Consider the following 13,043-nt stretch of genomic DNA (forward strand, 5'->3'; position numbering starts at 1 on the left):
CGCGGGGCCGGGTGCGCTGATGGCACTCGCGTGCACAGACTGCCCTGATTCCTGTCATGCCATCCCGGGCAGCCAGCCCATTAGCTGCCATTGATTTACTGACCTTTTGGCCCGCTTCTCTCCCTCCCGTCTCTGGGCTACAGACCTGCCACCTGGAACTCCAGATGCTTTTGCCCAACTGCTGACCTGCCCCTACTGCGACCGGGGCTACAAGCGCCTGACATCCCTGAAGGAGCACATCAAGTACCGCCACGAGAAGAATGAGGAGAACTTCTCCTGCCCTCTGTGTAGCTACACGTTTGCCTACCGCACCCAGCTCGAGCGGCATATGGTGACGCACAAGCCAGGGACAGATCAGGTGGGGGGTTGGTTTTAAGTGATTTCTTTCTATAATAACCCCTTAGAGAAACGATATTGCTTTGATTGGCAATCATTATTAATTTTTCATGGCATTTTGAAGATGCAGATCTTTTAATGGTAATAGCTTTAATTGAGGTCTAAATGATTTTTTGATGGTCTCTTCTAATATGATTTAATAGTCTTATGTTCACGATCGAATGAGTGTGTTAATTTCTAATTTAGAAATTTTATTTGCACTTTAACTTGACTTTAGTTTCATTTTTATGTTCCACAAAAAAGTGAATGAAATTGTAGCATTTTAATTATACATTATTAAACATCTCAGCAATTTTAATTCCATTTTTCACCCCGTTTTACTGGGGGAATTTTTTTTCCATATAGGATCTAAGTCAGAGTAAAAGAAATGTGTGTTTCACTTGTTGTATAACACCTTCAATTACTTAGAGTATTTTTACAAGTAGTTGCTAGTTTATGAAATCTAATTAAGTGTTTTAAGGAAATTTTTAAAAAGCATATAATATATGTGCATATATTGAACATAAACTGGATTACTGCTAAAATGTTGGCTATACATTAAAAATGATCCCTTCTTGATATGCATGTTTATTGCTGAATGGTAAAATCACTCGGCCTCGTTTGGCTTACTTGTGTTAAAAATAAAAACTCTATCTTTGACAGGTAAGCAAAGCTTCTTAAATCCTTAAAATGATTGGATAGGATTGACTCACAGTGTCTCTTCCATGCTTTAGCAAAGCTGCTCTTTCTGTCCTCCTGGGAGAACTGACGGCACATTGATATTGTGACGTATTCGGGTGGTAACAGAAATGGTGTGTCTGCGTCCCAGCACCTGGCCCTCCAGAGCTGGAATCCCCCTAGAGAAGCCTCGCCACCATATCTGTTTTAAAAATTATTAAACAGGATATGCTACAAAACTCTTAAGTTTTGTTTCCTTTGGGCTTTATTTTCTTTGACTAAAGAAAATGAGACTAAGCAAACACAATCAAGCAATGATGATGGCACTATATTATGGAACTTTACTCTTTTAAGAGAACATTTCATGTAAATCACTCCATTTACATCTGACTGGGCTTGTCACCTGAATGTTTTTCAAAGTTCAGTTACAAAAACTATGCTTGCATAGCTACACTTACGTAACAGTTTACCTCCCCTTTCTTATGTGCACACACACTCTAGGGGAAAAAAAGGGCCTAGATATTTATCTAGCATAACTGCTTTAAATTTCACATGCAGAAGTGTGATTGTGTTGGCGCATTATGAATGGTAGCTTTGGTGTTGAAAAGTCCCCTCATTTGCTCATGGCATTTACAATTAGTAAATTAAAATGATTGTATCATATTAACAGTGGCACAACTAAAGTTTATAGTAGTCCTCTGAGGGCTGTGGGGGGAGACAAAGCAGCTGTTGCTGTTTGTTTATGCAACTCAGCAACATATGAGCGCTGGTCCCTCAATGGCGCTCTGCGGGCTGGGCTCCGCTTGATCTTTGAAGGTTGCTGCTGTTTGAACAAACCTCCCTGTGTCCCATGTAACACCATCTGTCTCACTAGGAATGTGGGAAGATTCAGCACACCCTAGCAGTTGTCATACCGTTTCTGTGCTGTCTTTTTGCAAAAGGCTTTTGTGTCATTGCTGCTTGAAAAAGGCTGACCTCCTACCTTGAGCATCCAGAGTGGATGACTGTATTTTTTCTTTCCTTCAGAATTCGAAGTCACAGTGCTTTTTATTTCCTTGTTCAAAAAGGTCAGCTGTGTTTGATTATATCTTCGCTGCTTTTAACTCGTCTTTTCAGCAAACTTTTTTTCTTTTTCTTTTTTGGTCCCTACTCCCTAGCACAGTACTAAAAAGGAAAATGAGAAGTCGTTGAAGTCTTTCCCACTGGCCTGTGATAAAACTGCTCAAGATGTTGGCTCTTACATTTGATAATGAATCAGATCTGATAGGCAGCACCTCAGGAAGAAGAGGGTTTACACTTGCTCCTAGCGCAGAGAAGGAGCCCTTTAAACATGCTTGTCCTGTAATGACATGTTCACAGTGAAGGGGTTGTTGTTTTTTTGTTTGTGTGAGGTTTTATTTTTCTTTCTTTTTCAGATTTGGTTTTGCTTCAGTGTAAGACACACTTTTACCCTGATACAGAAAATGTGATAAAATGAGTTGTTAGTGTGAGGGGACTTACTGGTGGTGGGGGGGGGGGGGGGGGGGGGGATGTGGGGACTATTTAGAATTTTCAGGATAATATTTATTTTTTTCTTGACAAACTAGTTGCATTCCATCAGGAAACCTTCAGATTTTCAAATCTGCTGTAAACACGGAGAACCACAAACATGTTCACAATTATGCTTTCTCCTCTTGAAAGGCTCAGAGAAACATTTTGGAAGAGATACTACAGAGATAATTCTAAAGCAAGTAGTTGGATGCTCATGTGAAAGCACTTTTTTTTTTTGTTCCAATTTTATTGCCAACATTATCACTTTTATTGCAACTCTGAAAGACTGGGCAAATAAATAAACATGCACTCAAACCTTTTGGCCTGTCTAAAAAAAAAAGAGGCCTTTTAAAAATATTTGTAGCAAATTTCCTTTGTTTCTCCTGCACAAAACTGATGTCAGTCTTTCTCCTTTTATAGCACCAAATGCTGACCCAAGGAGCAGGTAATCGCAAGTTCAAATGCACGGAGTGCGGCAAGGCCTTCAAATATAAACACCATCTGAAAGAACACCTGCGAATTCACAGTGGTGAGTAGCAGGGGTGCTGGTGCTCACCTGTGCATTTTGCTTCATTAGGGGAGTCTAAAAGATTGCTTAAAAGGTACACAATCTTGCTTGTAGCTTTTTGGAACTCCCCACTTATTTTCTAAACGACGTGTGCCTGCTTTGTCTCCATGAGACTATGTACAAACCAAAAGCATGATCTTGGTAGTAAGCAAGAAGAAGAATGCTTATAGTTCTTAAAAACCGCAAATGCTTTGATTTATCACAAAATCTAGAAGCTCCCTTTTTTTCCTTAAAAAAAACCCTCCTACAGATTAAATATTGTTGACCTGAAGAAGCTCCAATGTCAAATTCTAAAGAATATTCATTTTTGATACCTAACCATGAAAGAGAAAAATTGAAGAATTTTGGAAAAGAGCTTTTGTACCATACATATTCCTTGATTCCTGAGAGTTGTATGTTACAAAACAACATCCTACCACCGAGATTTCTCCTTTGTAACTATTTTGATAGTTCTGCCAAGCATTTTATTGCCACATTGGATGCCACTCAGAGGACTAGCTGGATTGGTAGAATCAATGGAATCTCTGAAGAATTGATTAAAGCCATGGCTATCCTTCCCTTTTATACTGTGACATCTTTATTGTGCTATTGACCACACATTAATCTGACACTATGTTTAAAAGGAGGCTGCCGATGGCAAGACAAGATTTGGGGTCTTGGCTGAAAAAGGTATAGCCCTCACCTTCCATTGCTAACATCTTGAATTATGTCCTCCCAGGGTAGAAAAAGCCCAGAAACAGTTATGGCCACATAATTCTAACCTAAGTCCCGAGAACGTAGAGGTACCTCATTGTGTTCCTTTCCTTTGGTTTCACAGATTCTTGTTTTGGTAGACAATTGTAGTCATTACTTAATCAAAGACATATAATGTTAACTCTAATTGTCATTCCAGGTGAAAAACCATACGAGTGCCCAAACTGCAAGAAACGTTTCTCCCATTCCGGTTCCTACAGTTCACACATCAGCAGCAAGAAATGTATTGGTTTAATCTCTGTAAATGGCCGAATGAGAAATAATATCAAGACGGGTTCTTCCCCTAATTCTGTTTCTTCTTCTCCTACTAATTCAGCCATTACCCAGTTAAGAAACAAATTGGAGAATGGAAAACCACTCAGTATGTCTGAACAAACAGGCTTACTTAAAATTAAAACAGAACCACTAGACTTCAATGACTATAAAGTTCTTATGGCCACACACGGGTTTAGCGGCACTAGTCCCTTTATGAATGGTGCACTTGGAGCCACCAGCCCTTTAGGAGTTCATCCGTCCGCTCAGAGTCCAATGCAGCACTTAGGTGTAGGGATGGAAGCCCCTCTACTTGGATTTCCCACAATGAATAGCAACTTAAGCGAGGTACAAAAGGTTTTACAGATTGTGGACAATACGGTTTCCAGGCAAAAAATGGACTGCAAGGCTGAAGAAATTTCAAAGTTGAAAGGTTATCACATGAAGGATCCATGCTCTCAACCTGAGGAACAAGGAGTTACCTCTCCTAATATTCCACCCGTAGGTCTTCCAGTAGTGAGTCATAATGGTGCCACTAAAAGTATTATTGACTACACATTAGAAAAAGTCAACGAAGCCAAAGCTTGCCTCCAGAGCTTGACTACTGACTCAAGGAGACAGATCAGTAATATAAAGAAAGAGAAGCTACGTACTTTAATAGATTTGGTCACTGATGACAAAATGATTGAGAACCACAGCATATCCACTCCATTTTCATGCCAGTTCTGTAAAGAAAGTTTTCCTGGCCCCATTCCCTTGCATCAGCATGAACGTTACCTTTGTAAAATGAATGAAGAGATCAAGGCAGTCCTGCAACCTCATGAAAACATAGTCCCCAACAAAGCTGGAGTTTTTGTTGATAATAAAGCCCTCCTCTTGTCATCTGTACTTTCTGAGAAAGGAATGACAAGCCCCATCAACCCATACAAGGACCACATGTCTGTACTTAAAGCATATTATGCTATGAACATGGAGCCCAACTCTGATGAACTGCTGAAAATTTCCATTGCTGTGGGCCTTCCTCAGGAATTTGTGAAGGAATGGTTTGAGCAACGAAAAGTCTACCAGTATTCAAATTCCAGGTCACCATCACTGGAGAGGAACTCCAAGCCGTTAGCTCCCAACAGTAACCCTCCCACAAAAGACTCTTTATTACCCAGGTCTCCCGTAAAACCTCTGGACTCCATAACATCACCATCTATAGCAGAACTCCACAACAGTGTTACGAATTGTGATCCTCCTCTCAGGCTAACAAAACCTTCCCATTTTACCAATATTAAACCAGTTGAAAAATTGGACCACTCAAGGAGTAACACTCCTTCTCCCTTAAATCTTTCCTCCACATCTTCTAAAAACTCCCACAGTAGTTCTTACACTCCAAACAGCTTCTCTTCTGAGGAGCTCCAGGCTGAGCCTTTGGACCTGTCATTACCAAAACAAATGAAAGAACCCAAAAGTATTATAGCCACCAAGAACAAAACAAAAGCTAGTAGCATAACCTTAGACCATAACAGTGTTTCTTCATCATCTGAAAACTCAGATGAGCCTCTAAACTTGACTTTTATCAAGAAGGAGTTTGCAAGTTCAAATAATCTGGACAACAAAAGCACTAACCCAGTGTTCGGCATGAACCCATTTAGTGCCAAACCTTTATACACAGCTCTTCCTCCACAAAGCGCATTTCCCCCTGCCACTTTCATGCCACCAGTCCAGACCAGTATCCCTGGGCTACGACCATACCCAGGACTGGATCAGATGAGCTTCCTACCACATATGGCCTATACCTACCCAACTGGAGCAGCTACTTTTGCTGAGATGCAGCAAAGGAGAAAATACCAACGGAAACAAGGATTTCAGGTAATGAGACATACCTTTTTGCTGTGGAAGAGATGAAAATAATATCGTTGATGTGCGTGCAGGAGAAAAAATGATAGTGAAAAAAATCAAGTGTTATGGTTTCAGCAGAAATAGAAGAGTTTGTTTTAATTTGAACCTAGACTAGGAAATTAAATGAAGAAAGAGTAGAACACTGTACTCTTTAAGCATATTTGCCTTAAAAATAGAATGTACTTAATATGTATTTTTAAGGTCCATTTAGATTGACTCATCTACTTTTGGAATTGTGCTTTGATAACAATATTTGCTATTACTTCCATAGATGCTAAAAGTTAACATTTATAAGTCACAGCTGTTCACAATTGCATGTATAATTTTGATGTGCACTTGGTTTTATAAAGAATTTTGAAGAGTATTCTAAAAATTATTTTGCACATTCCACATGACTTTTTATATAATTCCAAACTAGTAAGTAATTTGTGGTTTTTTCAAATACAAAAGCAGGTATGTTTTAACATCATGCTGTATAATCCCTGCTGGCAAAATAGGAGCATAAGTAGCATGCACCTCCGTAACAGCTGTCCCCGTATTCCATTTGACAGTACATCTGCCCTCTTTGTAAATGTATTTAAGCCTATTTAATCTTCTCTAATATTAATTAGTGCAAATGTAGTCTAAGAAAGCTGAACTGTGGACTAGCAAATGGAAATGTATGTTATCATGCAAGTTTGCACTCCTTGGATCAAGACAAAATAAATATCAAGAAATTTAATAATTTACTGATCCACATTCATTATTGTTCAATGCTGAAGGCTGTTTTAACATAGATAGAACATTGATAAAAAGTGTTATTAATATTCCCTATTTCAAATTAGAAAATTAAATATAAAAATATAGCTTGAGGCCTTTAGTTGGTAGACATACATTTAAATAGATTGCATAATAATAACATTTTGTACCTAAATATAAAATTCAATTAAAATGGGGTTTCTGCAGCTACATATCATTTCTGAAGTCAAGCACCCTGGAAAACACACAAATTCTGATGCTGAATTTTCATTCATGGGTATTTCCTGATATAGAGACAATTAAGGATTTTAGAAAATGTTATGTTTTTCTCACTTTTAGAATTAACCATTTTCTATCCTTGAAAAACTATGAGCTCTACCAGCTAGGATAGTGAAGGTTTTTGTTGACATGTGAGACCTCATGTGCTGTTTGTGTAAGTTAATAAGTTTTTTTTTAAAAAAAAAAACAAAAAACTAGACGAATTAATAGCAAGCATGATGAGGTTCTCCAAATGTCAGCCTATGCAAAGTTGTTTGGTATCAATACAAAGAGAAGAGACTGTGTTGAACTGTGTGATTACATCACAGGGAGAATTGCTTGATGGAGCGCAGGACTACATGTCAGGCCTAGATGACATGACAGACTCCGACTCCTGTCTGTCTCGAAAGAAGATCAAGAAGACAGAGAGTGGCATGTATGCGTGTGACTTATGTGACAAGACATTCCAGAAAAGCAGTTCCCTTCTGCGACACAAATACGAACACACAGGTATGAGTGACTTTGACTAGCTAGTTAGAGCTTCCTGGCCTGCTGTACATTTCATAATATTTAATGAGTACACTTGTGCAACATAAGATGTAGCATATGCTGATACCTTCAACAAGGAAGAAATAACGCTTTTTGCCTAGCTCAGTAGGACTTTCTCATTGCCTGTTTATTGGATTACTTATGTGTTTGTGAGTGTGCTTGTCTTTCTATCTTCTGAATTAATCTGTACCCCAAATTCACTAATCATGTCAAAGGTATCTATAAATGGCCAGGAAGATGAAATGGCATGCATGATTCAATCAAGCTATTGAAAATATCTTCAAATACTGAAGCTGTGATGAACTTATATATGTAAAAATTTAATAACAAAAGAAATTTAGTCAATGCTGTGTGAATTTCATCATACAAAATTTAAGTAGGCCATGATTCAGAGGTGATTCTGTTTGGTTTTAATAAATTGGCCATATTTTGAATAAAATAAAAGTGTTAGTTCTGTGAAAGAAAAGACATAAGTAATATAATAGGCCAAATATGCTACTGAAACTACTTATATTTAGAAGACTAAAATAAAACTTTCTAAATTCATTTCCAATTTAGAAAAATTATAAAGTTGACAAGATGGCAGCCTAATTCTTCTCTTTGAGTAGAGAGATAGTGAGTTAATTTTTTAAAAGAAAGGTGAAGTACCATCATGTGAAGCAATATTACTTCCCATGATCCAAGATCTGATCTGCAACTCTGTGGTGCAGTGATGCTGTGTTCCCTCCTGCCTCCGTCTCCCTCCACACTTCACAGCAAAGTAATTCAGCCTCATCCCTGTCCCTAACCCATCCCCAGCTTTTCTCCACGAGAAACTTGGCATGCTTTACTGACCCTAGATGGGAAAAGGAAGAGCGTAGGATTTCAATCAAAGTATTGTCAGGGGAGCCCTAATCGGTTTGGCTCAGTGGATAGAGTGTGGGCCTGCGGACTGAAGGGTCCCAGGTTCGATTCCGGCCAAGGGCATGTACCTTGGTTGCGGGCAAATCCCCAGTAGGGTGTGTGCAGGAGGCAGCTGATGGATGTTTCTCTCTCATCGATGTTTCTAACTCTCTATCCCACTCCCTTCCTCTCTGTAAAAAATCAATTAAAAAAAAAAAAAAACATTGGCAGGGGAAAATTATAGAAAATTTTTCATTTTAAACCAGGAAGTCTGGTAACAAATATTTTAATATAGAGGGGAAAAATCAACCTAACATTAATGCTTTTGGGGGGAAAAGTGATGAAGAGAAAAAACAAGAAAAAGAAATAAAAAGGACTGGCAATATTTTCTGTCATACTTTGTCTAAATACATAGCACTCTTTTTAGAGACTGAACACTATCCTTGGGAAGCACTTCCTATTCATCAGCTTCCCTTTTCCTCACTGAGCATGTGCTGGAGGCAGCACCAGTGACCGGAATCAGCCAGAGAGTCGGGGGGAAAGTTGTGTGAGTTCTGTAATATGAAGTGTTGAGAGTAATGTGAAGAGAACAAGGTTGATAAGTAACAGTGTTCTTACTCTAGGTCAGTTTTCTTTTCTTTCAACTGTGACATTAACTGCTATTATTTTCAGTTCAAATAAAGATACTCTAATGACAACTTAATTTGAATAGCAGATCCCAAAAGTTTTTATACTTGTGTGATATAATTCAAAATTTGATATGTCAAAATTTTCCTACATTTGTCTTTTTTGATAGCTATCATAGATATTTTCTTTAGTACCAAGTCCTATTTAAGTATTTTTAGAGTAAAGATATTTTCATACCTAAATTTACTTTAATATTTTAATCAACCTCAAATATATTTTTATTTCATTATTCAGCTGCAATAGGCACATCACTGAAGGCATCTTTCCCTCTCTGATTGGTTTTATTATATGACCATATGCAAACTCTATCATTTGCTACATGGTGAGTGTAAAACTTTTATTTTAGTGAGGGCTATCATACATATTGACATCCAGTCAATAACTTTTTTTTAAATAAATTACATAGTCCATAAATTTCATAGGTATATAGAAAGTTGAGAGACCCAAAAGTTGACAAACATAAATACACATAATCAATTTGAAAAATACGTTGTATTTAAAAAAATAAAATGTTCTGGTCCTTTAAGATGTGAGATCTGCTGCCTAGAAACATTGCTTAGCAACAAGATGCTAACCATCCAATGGTTTCTCTGTGTGATTAAGTATCCTCCTGTTGGCTTAACCGCTTGTCAAGTTTCCAGTGTGTTAACTTTTTGGTCTCTTGACCAAACATCTCATGATGTAACTACTGTCAGTGTATCAGGTTTCATCAAAGTGAAGTTCTTCATGAATTTTCTATCTTTATGATATATGTGGAAATTTAGTCCATTTTCCTTCCCTAATTTGGCCCCAAAAGCCTTGTATTTGTTTATATTAAGCACTAGTAATACATTGAAAATGTAATAATATGAAAATTATAAGTGAGAACAGTCTTTGGGTTGATTGAGTCTAAGGTTGGGAAATGAAGTCGAATCATCATTTGAAAATATGTTAAGAATGTGTCATTGATAAAGTGTGTTTCTTACATGTTCACAATTTAACCTATAGGATAGTTTAAATTAATAAGGAAATTATGAGCTACTTATTCTTGTGATCCTATGCTCTTTCACTTCGACCTGTTTAATTTATTCCTAGGCAGACACCAATGATATAATGCTTAATTTTTCTTACCAATGGTGTACTGCTTGCTTGCTTTTCCTGGGAACTGGGCCTGCGAAAGAGGGAAAAAAACACTACGTAAATGTTGACTTTGATAGGATAAATTGCCATGAACAAGTACTGTGAAATAAAAAATCTGAAACCCCTGTTAGACACTGTTAAGAACTCATTTGCATTCCACTAAAATTTAAATTTGACATTTATTGAGTACTTTCTCTATTGAAATATTGAGGTAGGCACTTTTAAACCCACCTTATTTGGAAAAGTAATAAAAATGTTTCTGCTTTTAAGTCGATAAAGTAGAAGTTTTACATAAATGACTAGTCAATTTTATTTCTCAGTTGTATGATAATATTTTTCATACCACAAACCTTCCATTTATTAATTTCAGTTATCATTCCAGCTGTCAGGTGAATCATGAACCTCAATAGTAGAAAAAATTACCCTTAAAAAGTTTTGATCATTCAGTGTCAATTTGGATGTCTTTTCTGAACCTTATTCATGTGGGAATTTAATTCCAGGATGTCTTGATTTGAATTGGGTAAACCAATCAAACAAGTTCAAAAGAGCTGAATGTTCAAGTCAGTTTCTATTTAAATAGAATTTCCTAAATGCTTAGCAGTGAAACTTCTGGAGATTTAGTGCAAGATATAGGTCAGAACTCCCCACCCTTCACTTCCAAATTCTGACCTTTGTATACATAATAACTGAGCATTTTACTCTTTCATATCGGCAGTTCATAATGCAGAATTGATATATTTTTATTGTAAGCATATTGTTTATTATCAAATGAATTCCCCGAAAGTTGGTTGCCTGTAACGATGGAGTATTTGTGTAATAGACTGCAGTTTAGTGGGCATCACCCAAGCATTTCTAACAGGCCTTGAAACTTGTTCTGGAGAGTGTGTGTTCTCTCTAAAGATACTGCTTTGTGTTTGGTTCCTTTGGAAAAGAGAGAGGCATGTCAACTGCGATGTTCATTCAGAATTTTTCACACAGCCGATCCATGAGTGACCCATCTGGTTGACCTTTTAGTGCTCCTGACCTGATGAGACATTAGTTTCTAAAGGAGGTTGTGGGACAGTTCAACCAATACATGCTTTAGCAAGGAAAGCACCAAGAAATCTTTCATCTGCAATTTCTCTTCTCTCCACTCAGATTTCTTTCTTCTATTTACTCTGCTCCTGATACATGCATCTTGCTTGCGACTTGGGTAATTATTGAAAATGTATTAATGAATGCAAATAAAAGGATCTAACATTAACTGAGTGCTTACAATGTACTATCCTTATACTAGACACTCTTCTTACCTATGTTGTCTCCTTTACTCATATGCCCAGTCCATAAGTTCGGTCTCCAAATGATTTCTCTTTTACTGACAAGAACCTTGGTCCTTAAGGAGGTTAACATAACTGAGACTGCACAGCGGGTCATAAAAGTGGATTTAAACCCAAGCAATCAGACTCCAGAACCCATCTCCCCTATTTAGCACTGAGCTGCCCTGTCCCCGTGAATAAAATTGCCACGGTCAGAAATGTCTTATCCTTGCTTCTGATAGCATCCTCTTCTTTAAGGCCCAATACCACCCAAGAGAGACCACATTCCTATATAGCGACTTCAAGTTTTCAGGAAGACAAAACCTCTGTCTTTTCCCCAAATACACTTCTACTTCCTGTTAAGTGGCCATCTCACTACGTTAGTCTTGTCAAATGGAAAAGCACCCTACCTTTCCAAACTCTTGGCATTCCATTGAATTCTCTTCTACTTCTTTCCAGTTTACCTCATTTGAAACATCTTTTCCAAAAGTGAAGGAGTGGTTCTTGTGTGGTTTGAATTATAAATTTTTCTTCAGACTTTTAGCCATAGATGAGAAGTAGATTACAAGAATTTTCCTTATTTCCAATACAAGGAGTAGTCACCAACAAATGCCTTTCTAATTTCTTCTCTTACAGGTAAATAACTTCTTCCTACTCTAATAACTTGCCTTACCACATCTATCATCACTATATTTATATTGGATATTCCTTTAAGATAATGACCATTAATGTAGCAGCCTACAAAAATTTCTAAATAGTAGCATGCCCCCAGAGGCATTCAATAACATTAATAAAGGTATTTGATTACTAATTGAGATTCTATCACACCATACAATTGAAAACCTGAAGTATGTAGAATGGGTTTCTAATCTCAGAATATGACACAGCAAACCACAATGGGGTTGAATCTGCTAATGCTGATTTTCAATTTAATTTGCTGAAATGCAAGTTTGTCTTAGGAAACAAGCACACAGCTTCATGCGTGTTATGATGACACAGACTGCTCTACAGGACACATTTCTGACTTAAACTCTGGAGCATCCGTCTGATAATTTTTGGGGGTCAGTTCTATTTTGGAAATAAACTTTTAAGTATGGCAGCTATGGAAGGTGTTGAAGACATTCCAGTGCTATTTGTGGCCTGGAATCAACCAGATGTGTTTAGGCTTGGCACTAGTTTCAAGTTCCAGTACTGGTTAGAAAGTGCCTCGAATGCCAAAGGAAACACAGCATTCTCTCGCTGAAGAGTATTTTAACACTCAACAAGTGGCCGGCATCGCATGGAAAACCTTAGAGGGGAAACACTGTTTTGGGATTAGTTCGGCCTCCAGGACATCCGTCTTTCTGCTTTGTATTTCCAAATGATTTGTTCTCGAATTTTTATTCTTAGAATCATATAGCTGATAAGACATCCTTACCATCTTCCTTCTGTTTCCGCTCCAGCCTAACTTGGCAATTGGTTCCTGTTTGAGA

General features: G+C 37.6%; 1 protein-coding gene across 8 annotated transcripts in view; it reads left to right on the top strand.

Moving 5' to 3' along the window:
- Nucleotides 1-13,043, top strand: part of ZEB2 (zinc finger E-box binding homeobox 2) — a 131,592-nt gene that overhangs the window by 116,036 nt on the left and 2,513 nt on the right. For 7 of the 8 annotated variants that reach the window (XM_036320074.1, XM_036320079.1, XM_036320078.1 and 4 more), the window contains 4 exons: nucleotides 144-358; nucleotides 3,004-3,112; nucleotides 4,044-6,013; nucleotides 7,369-7,549. In XM_036320074.1, the coding sequence (XP_036175967.1) occupies nucleotides 144-358; nucleotides 3,004-3,112; nucleotides 4,044-6,013; nucleotides 7,369-7,549 (2,475 nt within the window). The remainder of the gene's footprint in view (nucleotides 1-143; nucleotides 359-3,003; nucleotides 3,113-4,043; nucleotides 6,014-7,368; nucleotides 7,550-13,043) is intronic. The other variant, XM_036320081.1, reaches the window with a different exon arrangement.

This window comes from Myotis myotis, unplaced genomic scaffold (genome assembly GCF_014108235.1).
Source record: "Myotis myotis isolate mMyoMyo1 unplaced genomic scaffold, mMyoMyo1.p scaffold_m19_p_8, whole genome shotgun sequence".
NCBI classification, from domain to species: domain Eukaryota; kingdom Metazoa; phylum Chordata; class Mammalia; order Chiroptera; family Vespertilionidae; genus Myotis; species Myotis myotis.